Source organism: Nomascus leucogenys, chromosome 15 (genome assembly GCF_006542625.1).
Source record: "Nomascus leucogenys isolate Asia chromosome 15, Asia_NLE_v1, whole genome shotgun sequence".
Taxonomy (NCBI): domain Eukaryota; kingdom Metazoa; phylum Chordata; class Mammalia; order Primates; family Hylobatidae; genus Nomascus; species Nomascus leucogenys.
The window spans coordinates 26676534-26699888 of NC_044395.1; the positions used below are offsets into that span (position 1 = coordinate 26676534).

The following is a 23355-nucleotide window of genomic DNA, read 5'->3' on the forward strand; positions in this document are numbered from 1 at the left end:
CTCTAAAAGATATAAGTCAATTTAAAAAAATGGAAACCACTAGGTTTGAGAAACTGAATAATTGACAGTGTAGCTTGAGCACAGAAATTAGAAGCACTTTAGTTAAGTTAGACAGGAAGAAGCAAAATTATGCAGCACTTTCAAGGCCTGGAAGAGGAATCCTCATTTTCTATTAGTTGTGCTAGTGAGAATGTAGAGAAACTGGAACCCTTGTGTGCTGCTAGTGAGAATGCAAAATGGTGTAGCTCCTGTGCAAAACAGGATGTTGGTTCCTTAAAAAATTAAATATAGAATTACCACATGATCTAGCAATTCTACTTCTGGGTATATAATCAAAAGAACTGAAAGCAGGAAACTCAGGAGACGTATACTCATGTTCATGGCAGCATTATTCACAATAATCAGAAGGTAGAAACAACCCATGTCCACCAATGGATGAATGAATGAACAAAATGTGGCATATACACAGAACAGAATAGGGTTCAGTTTTTAAAAAGAGCGAAATTCTGACACAAGCTATAACACTGATGAGCCTCAAAGACATTTTGGTAAGTGTAATAAGCAGGTTGCAAAAGGACAAATACTTATAGGAGTCCTCTACGTCAGGCTGCTATAACAAAGTATCATAGATTAGGTGGCTTAGAAACCACAGAAATTTATTTCCCTCAGTTTTGGAGGCTGAAAGCAGATCAGGTGCCAGCATTGTGGGTTTCTGGTGAGGGCCGTCTTTGGGGCTGCAGACTACTGACTTTGAACTGTATCTTCACATGGCAGAAAGACAGCAAGTTAGCTCTCTGGCCTCTTTTCGTAAGGGCATTAATCCCATCTATGAAGGCTCGACCCGCAGGACCTAATTACCTCCTAAATCCCACACCTCCAAATACCATCCCTTTGGGAATTAGATTTCAACATAATTGGTGGGACACAACATTCAATCCATAAAAATGAAGTACCCAAAATAGCCAAATTCATAGAGAGAGAAAGTAGAATGGTAGCTGCCAGGGGATAGGGGAGGGGAAAATGGAAAATTATTGTTTACTGAGTATAGAAAAAAAAAGGTCTGGAGATGGATGGTGGAGATGATTATACAACAATATGAATGCACTTAATACTACACAACTGTACACTTAAAAATAGTTAAAATTATAAATGTTATATATATTTTACCAGAATAAATCACACTGGAGGTCCTAGCCAATGCAATAAGGCACAAAAATAAAATAAAAGCCACATGGCTCAGAAAGAAAGAAAAAAAATTACTGCTTACAGAAGACATGTTTGTCTACAAAGAAAATCCCAAAGAACATTCAAAGAAAGCTACTAGATTTAATAAATGATTTTAGCAAGGTCCCAAAATACAAGGTCACCACACAAAAATCAACTGTACTCCTGTATAATTTTTGTGCATTGAACAATTTGAAAATCAAAATGTTAAAAACAATGCACTTACAAACTACTGCAGTATAAATCTAACAAAACACATACAAAATCTTTATGTTTATACAATTATAAATAAATGTCAATTTGCCGCTGGGCATGGTGGCTCATGCATATAATCCCAACACTTTGGGAGGTCAAGGGAAGGGGATCACTTGAGCCCAGGAATTTGAGACCAGCCTAGGCAACACAGTGAGATCCTGTCTGTATTTTTTTAATATATAAAATTAAAGAAAAAAATTGAAAATTTACAATAAAAAATCTATATGCTGACAATTATAAAACACTAATGAAAGAAATCAAAAAAGACAAGTGGCCAGACGTGGTGGCTCAAGTCTATAATCCCAGCACTTTGGGAGGCCGAGGCAGGTGGATCACCTGAGGTCAGGAATTCAAGACCAGCCTGGCCAACATGAGGAAACCCCGTCTCTACTAAAAATACAAAAATTAGCCAGGTGTGGTGGCACTTGCCTGTAATCCCAGCTACTCGGGAGGCTGAGGCAGGAGAATCGCTTGAACCTAGGAGGTGGAGGTTACAGTGAGATGAGGTCGTGCCATTGCACTCCAGCCTGGGCAACAGAGGGAGACTCTGTCTCAAAAAACAAACAAACAAGCCAAAAAAAAAAAAAAAAACCTAAGTAAATGGAGAGATATACAGTGTTCATGGATTGGAAAACTCCACATTGTTAAGATTTCTATTCTTCCCAAATTGTTCAACAGATTCAATGCAATTAGTATCAAAATCCCAGCAAGATCTTTTGTAGAAATCAGTAAGCTGATTCCAAAATTTATATGGAAATGCTGACTCAATCTTAGGCCATTCTTCTCATCTCACACTAAACTCTATATACAAATCTCATCCATAGTCATGGCTTCAATCACCACCTGTACCAAATATATATTTTGAGCACAGACTTTGCTTCTTCCACAGAGTCCTCATCTAAGCAAGTTTTAAAAGGAAGCTAAGTAAAAAAATATTTTGACAAAAAAACTAATTATAAGAAGTAACATCTAAGAAGAAGTGGCAAAGCTTAGCTTAAAAAAAAAGAAAAAAGAAGAAGTAAGAGTAGTTAGTTTAAAAATAAAAAGGGGGTTTCAGAGAACAAACTAGATGACAGAATATAGTAAGGAGACTAGGGGAAAGACTGCCTGTTTCAGTGACAGCCATGGTTGTAAGTGATAATGTAAAATGCCCTACATATGACCAGCCATACTGGGGAAAGATCTGGCTGAGTAACCTAGATATCACCAGCCTATTCCCAAAGGCTGTCTCTAGGCTTGTTGAGGGCCCTATTACAGACACAGCCTATCTTGTGTTCAGAGTAACATAAAGGCTACAAATGACTCCTAAGAAATTAGTACAACAGCTGAGAAGGCATTTATTCTCATGGGAACAGTAGAGTGTAATGCAGGAGTGAGGGTACTGATTAGGTAGTAGTTTTGTGGTTCACATGCATCTCATTTTGAAATAATAAAATGGCAATAGAGAATATGGACAAATGTCTTTTAATTTAGCTAGCAAAATTTAGCTTAAATACTTTCCATGAAAAAAAAAAAGCTTCTAAACTTTTAGAGTTCATGTATTAGAAGACTTTGACATCTGACTTAAAATCATCTTGTTAATGTCAAATCCTACTTTCACTTATTCTCAAACCCAGAAATCCTCCATCTTTGAAATCAACAAACTGAAGTATTTCAATCTCTGACCATAACTTCCTTCCTTTGTGGTCTCTCAGTACCTCCCAGCTATAAACAGGCAACAACACCAGATTCCTCCCTAGCACACACTCTACACATCTAGTGAATCACTGGGTTCTGTACATTGTCTTCTAATGCATTCTATTCTAATATATTTGATTTCCATTACCTTAGAAGTAGTGTGCTAACTGCCTCATCCAATGGATACTTTTGTGTCTTATCCTTTCTACAACACTTAAAATGTTGGCCACACCCCTTTGAACTTTAAACTCTCTTGCTTTCACTTTTTTTTTTTTTTAAATGGAAACAGGGTCTCAATCTGTAGCCAAGGCCGTAGTGCAGTGTCATCACAGCTCACTGCAGCTTTAACCTCCAGGGCTCAGGTGATCCTCCTGCCTCAGCCTCCCAAGTAACTGGGACTACAAGCGTGAGCCATTACCTCCGCTATTTTTTGTAAAGACAGAGTTTCACCATGTTGCCCAGGCTGGTCTTTAACTCCTGAGCTCAAGTAATCCACCGGCCTTGGCCTCCCAAAATGCTAGAATTACAGGCGTGAGCCACTGCACCCTGCCTGCTTTTACTTTTATGGTACTTCTCTCTCTTGGTTTTCTCCCTTTCTACTTAAATCATAGTTGAGTTTAGGTGTCACTGTTTTGTATACCTACTGAACCCAAACATGTCTGTATTACAGCACATTATGAAACTGTGATTTACTTGGGTTTTCTTCTGCCACTGTCAACTCCTTGACAATGGAGATGGTATTTTTCAACTGTAATTCCAGCTCTGATATCAGGCACCTGATATATTATTCATGACTTTATTCAGAAGTTACATAAATAAAAATTAAGGGTCAGGTTCAATAACCATATAATTTTACTAAAGTACTGTTAAACTGTCAGGTCACTTGGGGGATACAGACAGATGCAGACAGAGTGCTTTCTTTGGTGAAGTTTCATTTCATGAGGAAAAATTCACAAACAACAACCTTCAAAACATACCTAACCACTGTTGCTGAGATATTTCACACCAGTATTTTCTCACAGAAAGAATGTCTTTGAGTAGTATGTTGCTATAATCAGCTCCATAAATAGCACCATTAGATGAATCTTTCACTGTATCCATGATATAATTTAAGAGTTCTTGACATTTCAGCCTAGGTGCTCCTATTTAAAAATAAACAAACAAAGAAAGAAAAACATAAATTTGAACAAAAATAAAAGACACTTGGAATGGCAACTATTTAAATAATTCCATTTGGGAAATTACTATTAACTAAACTTCTTTTGCAGAGAAGAAATTGGCAAATTATGGTCCCAAGCAAAATTCATTTTTTTTTTTGCAAATAACATTTTATTGGAACATAGTCACATCCATTCAATTACTTATTGTCTACGGCTGCTTTTGTAATTAAGACAGAGATGACTACATGGCCTATAAAGTCAAGAACATTTACTCTCTGGCCTCTACACAGTAAGTTTGCCAACGCCTCTTTTATAGGAATATATAGCAAAAACAATCATTCTTTTTTTTTTTTTTTTGAGATGGAATCTTGGTCTGTCACCCAGGCTGGAATGCAGTGGCACAAACTCAGCACACTGCAGCCTCCACCTCCTGGGTTCAAGTGATTCTCCCACCTCAGCCTCCCAAGTAGCTGAGACTACAGGCGTGCACCACCACACCCCGTTAATTTTTGTATTTTTAGTAGAGACAGGGTTTCACCATGTTGGCCAGGCTGGTCTTGAACTCCTGACCTCAAGTGATCTGCCCACCTCGAAAAGCAATCATTCTTAAACAATTATAACCTTAATAATTCACAACTTCTGGTGTTAGACCAAACATGTTCCCAAGTTTTTTGGCACTCTTTATGAAGAATGAATTTATTAGAATAACATAAGATTACAAGGAGAATATTTACCTTGGAAAGCAAAACTAGTTCTAAGTCCTATAATAGCATTTATGGCATACAAATACCTCAGGTTTAATTTTTTTTTTTTAAGACAGGGTCTGGCTCTATATTACCCAGGCTGGTGTGCAGTGGCATGATCACATCCAACAGCAGCCTCAACCTCTCAGGCTCAAGGGATCCTCCCACCTTAGCCTCCCGAGTAACTGGGACTATAGATGTTGTGCCACCATGCCCAGCTAATTTTTTAAATTTTTCATAGAGACAGAATCTCTCACAATGTTCCCCAGGCTGGTCTTGAACTCCTGAGCTCAAGGGATTCTCCTGTTTTGGCCTCCCAAAGTGCTAAGACTAAAGGTATGAGCCACTGTGCCTGACCCCTGCGCCTGTGTCATTTTTAACAGCATGTTATTTACTTATTAGAGATTCTGAAAACTCGACATGACTAGATACATATTCTTGAAGGTAACAAAATTACATTTAAAAATAATTTAATTCTCATTTTCAGTAAATTATATTTATGTCAAAGCAGAAATGCCATTTTTCAATACTGACAATCTTAAAATTGAATATATTTATCGCTATAACTATGGGCAGAACACAACTCATGTAAATATAAATATATTCTGGATTAGGGTTTTTGTATGATGAAACTAGTTATATTCACAGGCTATGGGAAATAAATATACACTGATATAACTGCAAAATCATCTTCACTTATGGCTCATTTCATAATTTTAGGCATTGTCCAGTTATGAAATGCACAACCATGTGATCCTTTTTTCTAGTACCCTCTGCATTTCTCTTATAGTCCTTGTAACATTTTTCTAATCTAAAACATCCATTGTATGATTAGATCCTTAAGGAAAGGAATTAATCTCTATATTCTGACATAAAAGCCCAGTGACTGCCCTAATAGCAAATGCTCAATAAAAATTAATTTGTGTTGAATAACTACAGAAATTAATATTATAATAAAATCCTATTTTCCTATGTCCTTTATCCCAATATATCTCCCTCCTCTACCAAATATGAGAAGTATTTCAAGAAATATGTTGACTTTTTTTTCATAGTTTTGCTTGTTTTTGAGACAGTCTCTCGCTCTGTCACCCAAGCTGGAGTGCAGTGGCCCCATCATGACTCACTGCAGCCTTGACCTCCTGGACTTAAGGGATCTACCCATGTCAGCCTCCCAGGTAACTAGGACCACAAGCAAGCACCACTACACCCAGCTAATTTTTTTAGTTTTTGTAAAGTTGGGGTCTCCCTATGTTGCCCAGGTTGGTCTCAAACTTCTGGAATCAAATCTTTCTTAAAAGTACAAGTTGCCTGCAGGGACTTTTATTTTTTTTTTGGACACAGGATCTCACTCTGTCATCGAGGCTGGAGTGCAATGGCACGATCTTGGCTCACTGCAACCACTGCCCCCTGGGCTCAAGTGATCTTCCTCCCTAAGCCTCCTAAGTAGCTGGGACTACAGGTGGTCACCACCACACCTGGCTAATTTTTGTGTTTTTGTAGAGACGAGGTCTCACCATGTTACCCAGGCTGGTCTCAAAATCCTGTGCTCAAGCAATCTGCCTGCCTTGGTCTCACAAAGTACTAGGATTAGAGGCATGAGCCACTGTGCCCAGCCTACCTGCAGAGACTTTCAGGAATCTTATGGAACTTAACATTTTTCACAGCTGAGTTTTGCACTATCTAGACTCTATTTAAGCTTTGTACAAAAGCAGACAAATGCTAACATAAAGAAATGAACAGGCTGGGCACAGTGGCTCATGCCTATCCCAGCACTTTGGGACAACAAGGCGGGTGGATCACTTGAGGTCAGGAGTTCGAGACAAGCCTGACCAACGTGGTGAAACCCCGTCTCTAATAAAAATACAAAATTAGCTGGGCATGGTGGGGCATGCCTGTAATCCCAGCTACTTGGGAGGCTGAGGCGGGAGAATCGCTTGAGCCAAGGAGGCACAGGTTACAGTGAGCCGAGATGGCGCCATTGCACTCTAGCCTGAGCAACAAGAGCAAAACTCTGTCTCAAAAAAAAAAAGAAAAGAAATGAACAGTAGTCTGGGTGTGGTGGCTCACACCTATCATCCCAGCATATTGGAAGGCAGAGGCAGGAAGATCACTTGAGGCCAGGAGTTTGAGACCAGCCTGGCCAACATGGCAAAACCCTCGTCTCTACTAAAAATACAAAAATTATCCGGGCCTGGCAGCATGTGCCTATAGTCCCAGCTACTCTAGAGGCTGACACGGGAGAATCGCTTGCACCCAGCAGGAAGAGGCTGCAGTGAGCCAAGACTGCACCACTGCACTCCAGCCTAGGCAACAAAGCAAGACTTTGTCTCAAAAAAAAAAAAAAAAGAGAAATCAACAGTATTGGCTTACTTGCTTCTTCTCAGCTGCCTTTTACTTCTTTTTTTCTAATCTCTATTTCTTCATCATATCTTGGATACCAATGCTAAGCAAGACTGGCAAAGTCTAGACATATGTTAAATTTCCATCAACCCTCCAATCTTTTCAAAAAAACAACTGAAGTGGGGTGAGGGAATAGTAACTCCCTGGTTTTGCCCCAAGATTAAAAAGGTTTAAGTAACAAAGTCAAATTTGAAAGAAAAGGAAGCCGTAAATTAAAAAACTAATTTTCAACTACTTAAACGACCTGCATTGATAATTTCATCAACTCTTTCTTATACACCAACATGCTGACGCATTTTCAAATGTAATCTCCATTGTTAATGTTGCAATTAAAAGGTTTGTTCACTGCAAGGCAAAACTACTGTACACATTGCAAACTTTTCTGGTGGGCTACAAAATTGACATGTTATCTTTCTCTCATTCACTCTTTCAGTAAGTACCTACTATATCCCAGCGTTACTAGCAAATAAAATATTTTACTGGATACAAAGCTACCACACAGAGCAAAAGTGGGTGCAGAATATTTTGGTGTAGTTTTCCTTTGTCTCTGCTGGAGTCTCTGACAAGGGGTTGAAGCTATCCACACAAACTGGCATCTCAGAGGAGGTAGAAAATTGACTAAACCATTATTCTTTGGACTCAAGTCTCATACCACCAATCTAAAATATTCACTAATAATCTGCATACTTCTACTAAATATTTACCTATTTGGGGGCTTTCCTGATTCTTTTTTTTTTTTTTTTTGAGACAGAGTTTCACTCTTGTTGCCCAGGCTGGAGTGCAATGGCACAATCTCAGCTCACTGCAACCTCTACCTCCCAGGTTCAAGCAATTCTCCTGCCTCAGCTTCTCGAGTAGCTGGGATTACAGGCACCCACCACCACACTCAGCTATTTTTTGTATTTTTAGTAGAGATGGGGTTTTGCCATATTGGCCAGGCTGGTCTCAAACTCCTGACCTCAGGTGATCCGCCCACCTCAGCTTCCCAAAGTGCTGGGATTACAGGTGTGAGCAACCGCGCCTCACCCTCCTGATTCTTAAATTAAGAGTTGGTATCACAAAGCAACATCCTTATCTGTGAAGAGCCCAGGAGTCCCTGAACACACATTTCTGCCTCTAGCTTTTCAGTATGTGTAAAGCCCATTTCCTTACAAAAGCTTACCGGGATCCTGCATTTTGGTTCCAAAAAATCAACTCTTCACAATATTAATTGTACAAGTTAAAGATGGGAACTATTTGGCTCATCAGGAGAAAAAAATATTTTTGGGGGTTGTTTTTTTCCTCAAATCATAGCAAGTAAAATGTCCGTTTAGTGTTGGTTCTGACAGCCAAGGAAGCTCACATGATCTTAGAATTAATCAGTAAAAGTACAGAATGAAAGATAAGCAAGACTTGCTTCACTCTGTACTAATTAGAATATACCTAAAAAATTGAGTCCTGGCCAGGTGCAGTGGCTCACACTTGTAATCCCAGCATTTCAGGAGGCCAAGGCAGGAAAATCACTTGAGGTCAGGAGTTTGAGACCAGCCTGGCCAACACAGGGAAACCCTGTCTCTATTAAAAATACAAAAATTAGCCAGACATGGTGGCCCGTGCCTATAGTCCCAGCTACTTGGGAGGCTGAGGCAGGAGGATCACCTGAGCCCAGGAGGCGGAGGCTGCAGTGAGCCAAGATTGCACCACTGCATGCACTCCAGCCTGGGCTACAGAGCAAGATCCCGTATTAAAAAAAATGAGTCCCACACTTTGTTTGTTTTTCTGGCCTCTTCCCTGTAAGTAGAGGCCCACACTTTAAGACAGACAATTAAAGTGAAGATATTCGGAGGACAGTGGCATAAAACCTAAGTCACGTGAGCTGAAGAAAGTGAGTTTATGAACTTTAGAGATGAGGACTCAGGAAATACTGTGGCTACTTTCAAACATCTCTAAGGATGTCACACTAAAAAAGTAAATAGGAGTTTTTTATATACTCTCAGAAGGGAGAAGCAGTAACAAAAGATAGGTTTTTAATACTTTTCTTTTTTTGAGAGTCTCGCTCTGTCGCCCAGGATGGAGTGTAGTGGCGTAATCTCAGCTCACCACAGCCTCTGCCTGCCGGGTTCAAGTAATTCTAGTGCCTCAGCCTCCCAAGTAGCTGGAATTACAGGCGTGCACCACCATGCCCAGTTAATTTTTGTATTTTTAGTAGAGACAGGGTTTTTGCCATGTTGGTCAGGCTGGTCTCAATCTCCTGACCTCAGGTGATCTGCCTGCCTTGGCTTCCCAAAGTGCTGGGATTACAGGAATGAGCCACAAGGCCTGGCCAGTTTTTAATACTCTTAATGCTATTCAAAGACGAAAAAGAAAGCCTTGAAAGTATATTCAATCATGAAGACTGCACTTTTACCTAAAAGGCTAGGGACGTATAGAGGGCATCCAAGACTGGGTAGTTAAAACAGTAATTTTTAATTCCTTCACTGGGCATGGTGGCTCACATCTGTAATACCAATAACTAGGGAGGCTGAGCAGGGGGAGGAATGCTTGAGGCCAAGAGTTCAAGATCAGCCTGGGCAAAACAGTGAAATAACATCTCTTAAAAAAAAAAAAAATCAGCCTGGCATGGTGATGCACTTCTGTAGTCCTAGCTACTAGGAGGCCAAGACAGGAGGATCACTTAGGAACAGAGAAGCTTGAGCCTGCAGTGAGCTATCATCACACCATTGCACTCCAGCCTGGGTGACAGAGCAACACCCTATCTCTTAAATAAATAAATCCCTTCAATCCTCAGATTTTTGTCATTCTGTGCTTGCATAAATTTCCCCAAATATTTGAACCTGTAATATTAAAAACCAGGCTGGCCTGAGTGCAGTGGTGTTTACAGCTAATCGATCACAACCAGTTACAGATTTTATTTGTTCCTTCTCCACTCCCACCACTTCACTTGACTAGCCCTAAAAAAAAACCTTTTAATAAAAATAAAAATCATTATATGTACTTGCACTCAACTTTTATCTTATTATATTTAGAACAAACTCATGCAACAGTTAAGTCCTTAAAATGATCTGAAAACAACTCACGCAACAGTAATCTGTTAAGCCATTTATTTATAATTTATAACATCACTTACTTCTATTTGCACATTTGATGAAGTATTTGACCAAACTACTGATTTCCTGCATCTTTTTCTGCCTGGAGGCTTGTGTTGAGGCTGATACGTTTGGTTTTGCTATTCTCAGACATTCTGTTTCTTTCTGAATATATTTCTGTAAAAATCTTCAAGAAAACAAAATGCAATTTCAGAAATTCGTTGAATACTTAAATTATAGTAATTTCAAAAGCTGTTCATGCCATCACAAAGAGCAACTTTTAAACTACCTTGCTTAGATTACTATTCCAGCTGAATAAAACAAATAAAACAATTAAATATCTCTTTCAAGGCCTAACTCCTACAAGACCAATTTAATGTCTGGTCTGCAAAGCCCTTAATCTTCTATGACTTTCTATTGCTTTACTGCCTGCTTTCTAAATTTGTCATTAAAAGCTTACAATGCTAGTAAGGACCCTCTCAATCCTCTCTCAACTCCTTCTGTTATTCTGTATAGGATCTACCTCTTTCTTAGGCAGTTGGTAATGTTGCTAGCCATTAAATGAAGCCTGCCTAGAAGATATTCATTACTAGCCAGGAGTGCTGGATGCATATTTGACCTACCAGATCAGCTTGTACAAAATATTATTCATCTTCAGGTTATAATCATATTTGTGGTATTTAAAATAAACTAGAAAACCAGAGGAAAAACAGCATGCATGTTTCATTTTACATGCATTCAAATCTCTAACAGTCCATCTAATACCAAATAGGAGCTAAAAATAAAACAGAATCTGTCATAAACACTGAAGGACAACTAAAGACATACTTCCTCTTGACTACAAATGTTATTTCTAGTTTATTTAATACTCTCAGTATTTAAAATACTTTATTCATCTTTCCTAATCCTTACAATCTGTTTCTAGTTATAAATGGATTTCATGGTTGAAAATGATGTCTCAATGTAAAAATGCATCAACCCTGTTTGCCACTCCTGTCCAACAATCAGTTGTGTTTTTTCATTGTTTGAGGTATTTTTTGTTTTTAACCAAATTCATATACAAGTATTCCAATCTTCCTTTTACTTGTTTTATTACAATTTAACACACGGCATTTACTTATAATCAGAGTAATATTTAAAGGTGTAAAAGTAATATCCAAACATTTATTATAATTTTTTCCTCTGAAGTCTTGTGAACTAATTAAAATGAAAGAAATTCTCTCTCAATTTTGAGTGAGATATGTCTAAAACATTTTATTGAAGAAATAATTTATAATTTTTAAGTTTCTATATGAACAACCTTTAAAAATTATGTTTTGGATAAATATTAAATGCCAAATTCATATGCAAGGCATAATGATATATAGGAAGCAAAGATAAATGTTAAGACTTACACACAAAAATAATATCACAACAGAAATAAATATGAAAGAGAAAAATAAAGACAGTAAAATAAATTTGAGTAGAATACCTAAAAACAGCATCCCAATTCAAATATTTTCCTTGTTTGGAATCTGAATGCCGATCTAGATGTTTAATTGTTTCAGGATCTCGAATCAGGCGCTTAAATTTCTCAACTTCTTTCTGAAAATAAAAAGGAAATAATAATGGGTTACTAATCACACTTACTTCAAGGAAAAATTGGATTTAAGTAATTTACTACCTTTCGTTCTGTAGCTCTATCATGTTCTAGTTGACGGCAGCAAATAAGCAGATCATTAAGTACTAGACTCATGGTTCACAATTTCAGAACACACATCACTGTCTGTAAAAAAAAAAATACATGTAGGTATATATATGTATATATATGCATATATAGAGAGAGGTGTGAAAAAATGTATATATAATTATTTTATACTGCAGTATTTATAGTTAGATTTAACTGTACAATTAGAGGCACATTCTGATCAAAGGCACAATAATTTTTCTTAACATTTCCGTATTTAAAATGAGATTTTCTTCAAATCTATACAAGCAATGCTGTAACACAAAAATGTTTGCCTTGTTTGCAGTAGTAGCAGGATTAAAATAAAAGTATAATTTACACTGGACGCAGTGGCTCACGCCTGTAATCCCAGCACTTTGGGAGGCCAAGGTGGGAGGATCACAAGGTCAGGAGTTCGACCAGCCTGGCCAACATGTTGAAACCCCGTCTCTACTAAAAATACAAAAATTAGCCGGCTTGGTGGCGCGCGCCTGTAATCCCAGCTACTCAGGAGGCTGAGGCAGGAGAATCGCTTGAATCCGGGAGGCAGAGCTTTCAGTGAGCCATGATCGAGCCACTGTACTCCAGCCTGGGCAACAGAGGAAGGCTCTGTCAGGGTGGGAGATGGGGGAAGTATATTACTCTGAGACCAAAGAAACATGACATTTAAATTGAGACATGAAAGATGAATAGAAAACAGCCAGGTAAATAAGGAAATGAGCACTCAAGGATTTAACACTGACAATGAACTATTTAAAAGCACTCTTGGCCAGGCGTGGTAGTGCGCGCTTATAGTCCCAGCTACTCAGGAGGCTGAGGCAGAAGAATCGCTTGAACCCAGGAGGCGGAGGTTGCAGTGAGCGGAGATCGCACCACTGCACTCCAGCCTGGTGACAGAGCAAGACTCCGTCTCAATGAAAAAAAAAAAAAAGCACTCTTGCTTACATGGAGAGACGTGTCATTTTGCTGAGCCAAAGGCTTAAAACATGCTTTGGAACTGATAAGTAGGAAGTTATCAGAGCTAGCAAGCTTTGCCTACCACTTCCGTCTCAACTGGTATTAAGGTTCTTATGTAACACATAACAATAGGAGTAAAATGACATTTCTGTTTTAAAAGGAAATGAAGGAAATTCTATGCTACGGTGGTATCCTTTGCAAATATCAAGGATCAACTATATTTTACTATGCCTTGATTCCACTGTAGTAGCTCTCTTCTTTTGGCGGCTTCTGATATAATCAAACTCTCTTTTGATGTCCTTCAAAAAAATGTAGTCAGAACAGCATTTCAACACGGACACGAAGATGGGAAAAACAGACACTGGGGACTGTTTGAGGGACGGAAAGAGAGGGAGGTATGGCTTGAAGGGCTACCTATCAGGTACTATGCTCACTACCTGAGTGACAGGATCATTCATACACCAAGCCTCAGCAACACACAATTTACCCATGTAACAAACCCGCACATCTACCCCCAGAACCTAAAGTAAAATAGAAAAGAAAAAAAAAGAAACAGCATTCTGTTTTACTAGTTCTGATCTAAACCTTTATATAATACAAAGAAGTTTTTTTATTAAACTATGTCTGTAAACAGAGAAAAAATACATATATTTATGTATATTATACCTACACATACCTATATCTCAAGATGTAAAAAGGTAGGGAAAGTCCTTCTCCTATCCATCCATCTAAATTCTACTTAATCTTTCAAGATCAAGTATGTTTCTCTGCCCCAATTCAATCTCACAGAATCTCAAAATTGGGAGGAACTAAGAGACCAGGTCCACTCTTCCTATAAAGGAAGGAATGTCTCCTACAAAATGAATGCCCTGTCTGAATATTCTCAGTAAGAGCTGACTACCAGGGCCAGGTGTGGTGGCTCATGCCTGTAATCCCAGCATTCTGGGAGGCTGAGGTGGGCATTTCATGAGGTCAGGAGTTCGAGACCAGCCAGCCTGGCCAACATCGTGAAACCCCGTCTCTACTAAAAATACAAAAATTAACCACGTGTGGTAGCACGTGCCTGTAATCCTAGCTACTGGGGAGACTGAGGCAGGAGACTCACTTGAACCCAGGAGGCGGAAAATGCAGTTAGCTGAGATCACGCAGTTGCACTCCAGCCTGGGTGACAGAGCGAGACTCTGTCTCAAAACAAAAAAAACAAAAAGAGCTGACTACTCATTTTATTAGTAGATGGCTCTGATTCTATTCTCCTTTTGTATTCACTGGTGGTTCTTCTGACCTCCCCCATCCCCCAACACTATTACAACCTCCGCTTTACTCTGCTATAGATTACAGATTGTTATTTGAGTCCTTTTCATTTGATTATATACTTCCTGTGGACAAGTATTATCATTTTTGTTTTTCCATTCCTTATGGTTTTATCTAGGAATCTTCTTACTTCTTCAATCTCAGCTTAAAGTCTTCTTGAGTCAATAAGGAAAATGAAACTGGTAATCTAACCAATGAAAATACCTTAGCAATATCCAAAGAACCATAAGGGTTGGCACCTTTATTCCTAAATACACTAAAGATTTGACACTTCCCGGAAGAGGCAGCCCTAAACTTGACTTTTTTTTCCCCATGGTGTGACTTCTTTGAACTTGTTTTTCTTACCTTCAGTTTCTTAATGATTACTTTGAAGAAAACAAAACAGTTCAGTATTATCTACATAAACAGAAGATGTTCATTCACTGATAGATGCAAACAATATTTACTACGTATAGCTAGACAAATAATGAACTAAACAGATACAAATCCTACTCTCATGGAGTCATATCTGGGCAGCAGGGTGACAATAAACAAGTAAATTGATAAACCAATGCATAATTCCAAATTGTGATGTATGCCTCTGAGGAAACAAAAATATAGTAATAGAAAATAACTGTAAAGAGAATCATTTTAGATAAACTGTCAGGGAACATATCTCAGAGGAGTTTATAATAAAGCCAAGATCTGAACTAACTGGTGCCAATCAAAAAAAGGGCTAGAGGACCAACACTTCAGAGGAGACTAGCATAGCCAAAGAGTTCTACAATGTTAAAGAACACAGTATGCTGGCGGAACTGAAAGAAGGCAGAGAACTATTAGGTAGTCAACTAGAATATGAGTGTCACCATATAAAGATGAACTTCATTTATACATTAATCCAGAATATCTAGGTTCCACTCAAGGTTCAAATGAAAAGATAAAGAGCCTCTGAATTGATGAATTCAATGTTCGTTTTTAGATCTCAACCAAGTTGACCCCTTTGCAGAACTTGACAATGACGCTTATATCCCATCTTCTTAGAAATAACTCTGCCCTTGGCATGCCATTCTTTTCTAGTGCTAAGGAGTGTGGCCTCTGTAGTCAGATTGTATTAGTTCAAATCCTGGTTCAGCCACTTACAAACTGTATAATCTAGAGCAAGTTCACTAATCTCTTCAAACCTCAGTTTCTCAATGATAAAAGGAAAAATACTAATACCTACCTCTATGAGTTCCTATAAGGACCCATATACATGCTTACAGTGCCTGAAACACAGCAAATGTTAGCAATGATCATATTCCCTTCCGTTATAACTGTTTGGAAAGTCTCCTGATAGCTCTTCTTCCGCTCATACCTCAAAGAACAGCTTTGTTTTCTTGGTCTCATCCATTCCTATGACTTCAGCAGCTGAAAACCCACAAAATGTATTTCATTCAATGCCAAACCTCACTCTGGAGCTTCAGGGTCCTTCTACACTTTCTGCCTTTACACGCATTTTTCCTTCCATCTGGAAGGCTTCTACCATCTGCCAAGGTAACACTGCGAGGTCTCACCACAAACTGAATTGACAGTCTCAGGCTGAGTTTGCAGAGAACCAAAGTCACTCCTCTACCATCAGAGTACTCCCCTATCACATACATTATCATCCACTGTAGTTGTCTTATCTGTACCTGGTAAAAACAGCAGCTAACGCTCACGAGTGCTCACCACAGGTCAAGATTATCTCACTTATCTTCACAAGACAGTAGAGAGGCCACACGAGTGACAGAATTCCAATTCCAGCCGTATGATTCCCGAGCCCAAGCTCTTAACCGCGAGGCTGAAGTTGAAATATCAATAAGTGCTCGCTGACTAAAAGTACTAAATACGAGAGAGAGAACAGAAGATGACTAGTCAAGTCGCGTAGTTAAATCTGAACCCTAAGGTGACATGAAAAGAGGATGCGCAGGAGGCAGGGTTCATTCAATTCAGGGCGTTTAAAAGGAGGAGGTTATTGGCCAAGTTCGCTAAGAACCCCGAGAGAGGCCAGGAAAGATGGAGTGAGGAGAGGAGTCAAGGGCCGCTCTGGAGGGGTGCATGAGATTGGCGGTCTGGGGAGAGGACAGACTGGGTCGTATACGACTGAATTTTCCAGCGCAGAAGCCACTGCGTTGCCTCCGCGCCCCTACCGCTGCACTCGGAAGGTCAAAGTAGTATCAACCGCGGCGGTGGCTGCAGCGAAGATCCCTGCTCCTCTCGCCTCCTCCCGCGGCCACGGCTTCTTTTCTCCGTTAGCCACGCAGGTACCTACTCCCGCTTCCGGTTCAAACCCTGCGTGACTGCCCAGCGCCCACTTCTGGAGGAAGAAGCAAGGCCGAGCGGCGGCAGAGCCCGGTGTGCCCATGCGCACCCAGTATCACGCGGTCTCCGCGTTCAAAACACTCCCCCAAAACATTCGGCCTGTCGGAGCAAACGCGCCTGCGCCATGTCCACCAATGGCCAGCGACCTAGCGTTTGCGGCTCGCCCTTCGGCTCGGGCCCCGGGGCTCTCACCCACCCTCCTCGCCCTCGTCGTCCTCCCCGCCCTCCTCATCCCCGCCCCTCCAAGTCTGAGGACGGAAGTGACGACAGTTCCAAAGGCGAACGGAGGCGGGTTTCATTTCGGCGCCTTTCTTTCTCTGGCAGAAGTGATTGGCTGGCGTGAAGCGAAAGAGGCGGGACAAATTGCCGCGAGTTCAGTGCCGCCACTGGAACCGGGAGATGCGGCGCAGGAGCTGTCGCTGTGTTTGTTTTAACCTGAGTCTTGTTCCTTATTGTGGTTCCTGCTGCGGTTTTGATCATGTTGTTACCCTCGGACGTAGCCCGGCTTGTATTGGGTAAGCGCGGACGCGGGAAGGAGGGTTACTGGACCCGGCTATGCCGGACAGAAGGACCTTTGGGGCCAAAGGTTTTCCCTGGGTAGGGAAGCTTTGGGGTTTTGCCTGCCAGCTTACGAGTTGAGACTGGCGGTGATTCTTCGTCATTTGGAGGTTCTGGGCAGTTTAAGCCTCTTTGTACGTAGATGCTCCTCTCTTCAGAGGCTGCGTGGCGAGGGGAAGGACGAGGGGAAGCTCGGGGTGGAACACCTGGGGCGGATTCGGAGGGAAAGTCAGGCCTCCGCACTTAATTAGGACCGCTGAAAGAGCATTTGTCTGCATGACGGACGGATTGCGTGTGCTTTAACCTTGGGCGCACTTTCCTTGGTTCAGTGCTGGGACCAAAATAGGGCAAATAAGGACTTCCCCGGCCCCCCATCTTTGTAGGGAGGCCTTCCTGGCGCCCTTCTAATAACCCGCCCTTATAACTACGAATTTGGGAGTAGGGGTGATCTTCCTTCTCCATCCTCCACGCAATACGTCGTCCAGTGTAGAGGTGTGAAATGCCAGTTGCGTATTTTAAAACAGCAATTCCTATTCCTTTGATCAGCAAAAAATTTCAGAGGGTTAATTGCCTTAAATTAGTTGAACGTTGTCTAGCCCTAGTTTTACCTTCATTTGAGGAGGGGATGGTTTGTGGGTCACTTGTCTGTCAGGGTGTATTGTCTGTGTGAGAGACGGGTTTTGTTGTTGTTTGTCCCCTGAAAGAATAAAGAAGATTGTACTACAGGAGACGAGAGCCACGTAAAGCTCAGAACCCGAGCCAGTGATTTACAGACGTCGTATGCGACGTCCCTAAAAGTAAATGGCAAGCATCTGTGATGAAACCTCCCATAGTATTCACAGCCATTACTACCATTATTTTATTGTTCGGAAAACCCATTTGTCTTGTGCCTCTTTTAATGACCAGCGCTGTCCACAAAAATGTTATTTGCGCAGGGCTCTTGATAAGCACATTTTGCAGGAAACGTTAAACGGAAATGGTTCCACCATCCATTTTTGAAGAAACTTAATGACAAGTTTAATGTTTTGTTAATGTCTGATTAATCTTTCGCTTAAGAATTCTGAGTTTTGGCAGTTTGGTAATCTAGTTGAGTTTTGGTAACTATAGTCTTAAACATGGTTTCTCAGCCTCAGTACTGTTAACATTTTGGGCCTCATAATTCTTTATTGTGGGAAGCTATCCTGTGCTCATTGTAGGATGTTTAGCAGCATTCCTGGCTTCTATTCACTAGATTACTGTAGGACACCCGTTCCCCACCCTACCCTTACCCAGTTGTGATCAGGGAAAATGTCTCTAGATATTGCTAGTATGTCCCCTGGAGGGCGAAATCACCTCTAGTTAAGAAAGTCCTAAGAAAGCAGTATCATTTTCTAATTGAAATAATTCACATCAATTTGTGAGTATTCTTTCTCCACAAACCAGCTATTCTGCTGACTTCCTGCTTTTCATTTAATGGACAAAAAACGCCAGCCATGGTTTTCTTTTCCTAAAAATCTTTGTCATTCACATTCCATTTTCACTGCCACCAATCCCACAATGTGCCTGCCATTACTTCTCTTTTGGACTTCTGTCATGGCTTCCCAGACAGTTGTCCTTGCAATTGATTTTATTTACTGTTGTTACAAATCTCCCTGAAGCGTTCACACTATACCTTTTATTCTGAAAGTTGAGATAATTCTGTTCTTACTAAAAATTTCAAATGGGCAGGAGTATACAATACAAAAAAGCCTCCCCATGCCTAATGCTCTTACTTCTGTCGTTTATCATTTTACAACTTAAATAGATATATATCGTGTATATCTTTCTCATAGCAGGTTTATTATTTACTCATGATTCTTCTCCTATCAGTACCCCCTCCCCATCTTCAGCTCCTCTTGTTATTGGCCCCTTCATAATGTTTTTTTTCTAGCAAATCTTTAGGTGCCTAATATGTTCCAAACACTATGCCAGTTGCTGAACATAGAGAAGTAAGTTTTCTCCCCTTAGTGTTCAGATAATTAGGTTTTTTTTACTCTTAAACACACACACACAAAAACACTTTTCTGGACCCCACTAGACATTAGACACCCATTAAACAGAACATGCTGCCTTATGTTCTGTGTCACCCTTTCACAAGTCAAATTTATTCAAAGAACAATGAATTCCACTTAGTTGCTGTTCTTCACCTACCTTTTTTCCTTCAGGATACCGCACTCTGACTTTTGCATCTCACTACTCCACTTAAGTAGCCCTTATTGCCTTGTTGGGATTTTACAAAATGTTGTGTGGGCCAGAATACATCAAAGCGTTTGTTGCCTCTGGGCCATCAGTTCAGTTTTTATCCATTTATTCAAGGTGCTCTGTGGAACTCATCCTACCTACCTCTCCAACTTGATCTCAACTTCTTAACATCTGCTTTATGCTGCAGACATGCCAAACGAATTGAAGTTTCTTTGAATATTCTTTTATGTATTCTACTTCTCTTTGTCTGCCTAGTACACTTGTATTCAAGGTTCAGGTCATGCCTGATCTCTGAAACTTCATTCAGCAAGTACAGTTAGTATTTCTTAAATGTTGCCATAGCATTGTACTTCTGTTACAACCTTATCATGTCTTATTGTAGCTGTGTGTTTACTTTTTTTGATAAAATATACTAACAAAATTCACTATTTAAAAATGTATAGTTCTTAAAGCCCAAAACAATGAGTTTGTTGTTGTTGTTTTTGTTTTTAATGTACAGATCAGTAGTGTTAACTAAATTGACATTTTTCTGCAACGCTCACTACCATCAGTTTCTGGAACTTTTTCATCTTCCCAATTTGAAACTTACTTGGTTTTTTGTTTTATTAGTAGTCTTTTAGTCATGGATGAATGGACAAGCTTCAGGAGTTCTGGGAGTCCCCAAAACTATCATCTGTAAAGGTTTTCTTAAATAGATTTGTTACCTTCTGTATGAGACAGCATGCATTAAAAAAAAAAATAGAAACCATTCTGAGTATTTAACGTGGAAAGATTTAATGAGAGAATTGGTTTACACTGGTGAGAGAAAAGCTAAGACGCCCAGCAGCTTACAACTAAGGCATCTCAGTGGTTAGCAACAGTAGGAAGCCACTGTGCTAATGAGAAGGATAAGGAGAGAGGAAGCAACCAAGAGGCTGGTTTGACTGTGCAACGTGGAAGACTTGTCTGATGAGGGAGTGGTAGTCGTAGAGGAGACTCCACTGAAGCAGAAAGCGAATGAGGGAAAAATATGGCTGCTTCCTCCTGCCCTCCCACCTCCCACCAGTGCTTCCTATTTACTGAGCCCAGCCAGTAGCAGGCTGACAGAAGAGCTTGGGGAACATTGCCTATATAGAGTCAAGCTTTATGTCATACAGTAGAGAGCGACAGAAGGGTCAAGAACGTGTTTGAGGTCAAACAGGACCAGAACTGGCACACCCCTAACAGGCCAAGAGCTGCTGGTTCTATTCACCTTTATATCACCAAAACATAGATATTTAATAAAACATTTGTAAAAGTATGGCTGTGATTATGACACTCCCCTTTGTTTATTGAATAATATATGTACTCCTTGCTGTCTAAAACTTCATAATCCTTACCCATTTTGTCTTTTCTGTTGTATCTCCAACTGTTACCCTTCATAAACCTTGTGCTGCATCCAAACTGGACATGTTCCCCAAATATGCTTGCATATATGCTTTCTGTCAGCTTCTTTGGGATTCCCAACCATCCTTCAGAACTCATCTGCACCTTCAAACATCACATAATTTCCAAGCATAGTAGTGGTTTCTCCAGCCCCTCCCTTCCCATGAAGTAAGTCAGCTCTATTTTCTTACCATTTTTGCTTTGCATTACAGTTATTTGTGTATCTGTCTTCTATCTCCAAGTGAGTTGTAACTTTATAGACAGAAACCTTGTCCCTGTTATTTGTGGATCTAGTAATATAAGGCACCGTAAAGTAAGGCTTCCTAAGAATTATTTGCATGCTTAACGAACATCAAATTACTAGTCTTTCTAGGGAAATAATAAAATGTGTGAAGGAGATGTTTTCACATAGCGTGCTTTACTATCTCTTGCTTGCTTTAAACCTCTCTTTTTATCTTTCCCTCTCTACAAGTAGGAAGAAAAAATATCCTTCATATAGTTAGGATTTTACCGTTTCTTCTCTTTTTCGGTTGTTTCCCCTTCAATTCATTTAGTTACTCATTACCACCTCCACTTATAATAAAAGTAGGCTGAAGATAGTATTATGTTAAGAAGGAAACTCAGGCATACTTTCTTACCTATTCAGGGACCTTTGTCAGTAAGTTTACACAAAAAAAAATACACTTCTTTTATTCTTAAGTTGTTTTTAGGAATAAAAGGAAAAAACAGTAATAACTAATATTAGTTGTAGAATAACCATTTGTATTATACTGATAAGAGATGATTAGTGCTTAGTTTGTATTTTCTATTTTATTTATTTATTTCTTGAGATTTCACTCTTGTCATCCAGGCTGGAGTGCAGCAGCGAGATCTTGGCTTACTACAACCTCCGCCTCCCAGGTTCAAGTGATTCTCCTGCCTCAGCCTCCCAAGTAGTTGGGATTACAGGCACTCGCCACCACGCCCGGCTAATTTTTGTATTTTTAGTAGAGACTGGGTTTCACCATGTTGGCCAGGCTGGTCTGGAACTCCTGACCTCAGGTGATCCACGCGCCTCGGCCTCCCAAAGTGCTGGGATTACAGCAGTGAGCCACTGTGCCCAGCCAGTGTTTTCATCATATTTGGATTTTCATTCATCTAACATCTGAGATTTAGAATTAATTTGTGCCTAAAATTTCCTGTTACCTGACTGAGAATTGGTTATAGTCAGATACTTAATGATGATAAATAAACATTTTGTAGGCAGATACTAGTTAATCATATATATATAGTAAGGCCTAATTTAATAGGTTCAACAGGTTCTTGAAAACTGCAACTTTAAGCAAAATGATATATAATCAAACTATTTTTACCATAGGTTAACTGATATATACAAGAATTTCTTCAGCATATTTTTGGTCACAAAAAATCACCACACTTGTAAATAAAGTCCAAAACACTTCTAATATTAAACGTTGAAATACATGTAAGCTATATATACATTTAAGATGGATTAATAAAAACAAGATAATTACTTACCCAGTTAGTCCAGTTCAAGGTTGCAGGTAGCTAGAGCTATCCCAGCAGCTTAGGGTGCAAGGCAGGAACTAACCCTGGGCAGAATGTCATTCTGTTGAAGGGAGCACTCACACACCCACGTACACTCATGCTCACACTGTAATAATTTAGACACACCAGTTAACATGCACATCTTTGGAGTGTAGGAAGAAACGTGTACCTGGAGAAAACCCATACAGGCATGGGGAAAATGTGTAAACTCCACACATACAGTGTCCTCGGCCAGAAATTGATTTTTTTTCCTCATCAGCAATATAACAAAAACATTGAACAAAATGATGGTATTCGAGGACTTGCTATATAATGATCAATGAACATGAGAGTAGTCAACTATTTACTACATTATTTTGGAACTTTTGGGACAAAAGTAAATCAGAATACATCAAATCTAATCTAAAATGAGAAGAACTCAAGATTGCCAAAGTTGGGCACGTTTTTAAGAGCAGAAGATAATGTATCCTAGATACTACTATTTTGAGATGCGTTATAACTTAAACACTTACTATAGAGGTAATGTAACCTTTAACAGCCCCATCTCATATGTGTGCTATACAGAGGTATAATGTTTTATGAAATGCCATGAATTATCTGTGATGATTCCTTTCCAGGTTATGCTAGCACAAATGACAATATTTTTCTGAAAAAGGTTAACTGTGTATCACCGTATTCTGTCTGAGGCATTGTTTCTCAACCTTTATTTCATTACACAACTTTAAGGAATCTTCCTAGGCTTTTTTTTTTCCCTGACCCTCCTCCCTACACAAAATTTTAATGTTTTAGTGTCATGAATATATTGTATA

At 39.7% G+C, this 23355-nt stretch overlaps 2 protein-coding genes across 4 annotated transcripts in view; one reads left to right on the forward strand and one right to left on the reverse strand.

Moving 5' to 3' along the window:
* The window catches only part of ATM (ATM serine/threonine kinase), a 140286-nt gene extending 123287 nt beyond the window's left edge, over positions 1–16999 (reverse strand). The window contains exons 1-5 of one of the 2 annotated variants that reach the window (XM_030828865.1): positions 15699–16751; positions 12188–12289; positions 11996–12108; positions 10566–10711; positions 4134–4298 (exon numbers count right to left, since the gene is read on the reverse strand). In XM_030828865.1, the coding sequence (XP_030684725.1) occupies positions 4134–4298; positions 10566–10711; positions 11996–12108; positions 12188–12259 (496 nt within the window). In that variant the 5' untranslated portion in view covers positions 12260–12289; positions 15699–16751. Of the gene's footprint in view, positions 1–4133; positions 4299–10524; positions 10712–11995; positions 12109–12187; positions 12290–15698 lie in introns of those variants that run through there. The other variant, XM_030828864.1, reaches the window with a different exon arrangement.
* A 189-nt stretch (positions 17000–17188) lies between these two features.
* Positions 17189–23355, forward strand: part of LOC100593369 (protein NPAT) — a 61561-nt gene continuing 55394 nt past the window's right edge. The window contains exon 1 of one of the 2 annotated variants that reach the window (XM_030829291.1): positions 17189–17331. In XM_030829291.1, the coding sequence (XP_030685151.1) occupies positions 17295–17331 (37 nt within the window). In that variant the 5' untranslated portion in view covers positions 17189–17294. The remainder of the gene's footprint in view (positions 17332–23355) is intronic. The other variant, XM_030829292.1, reaches the window with a different exon arrangement.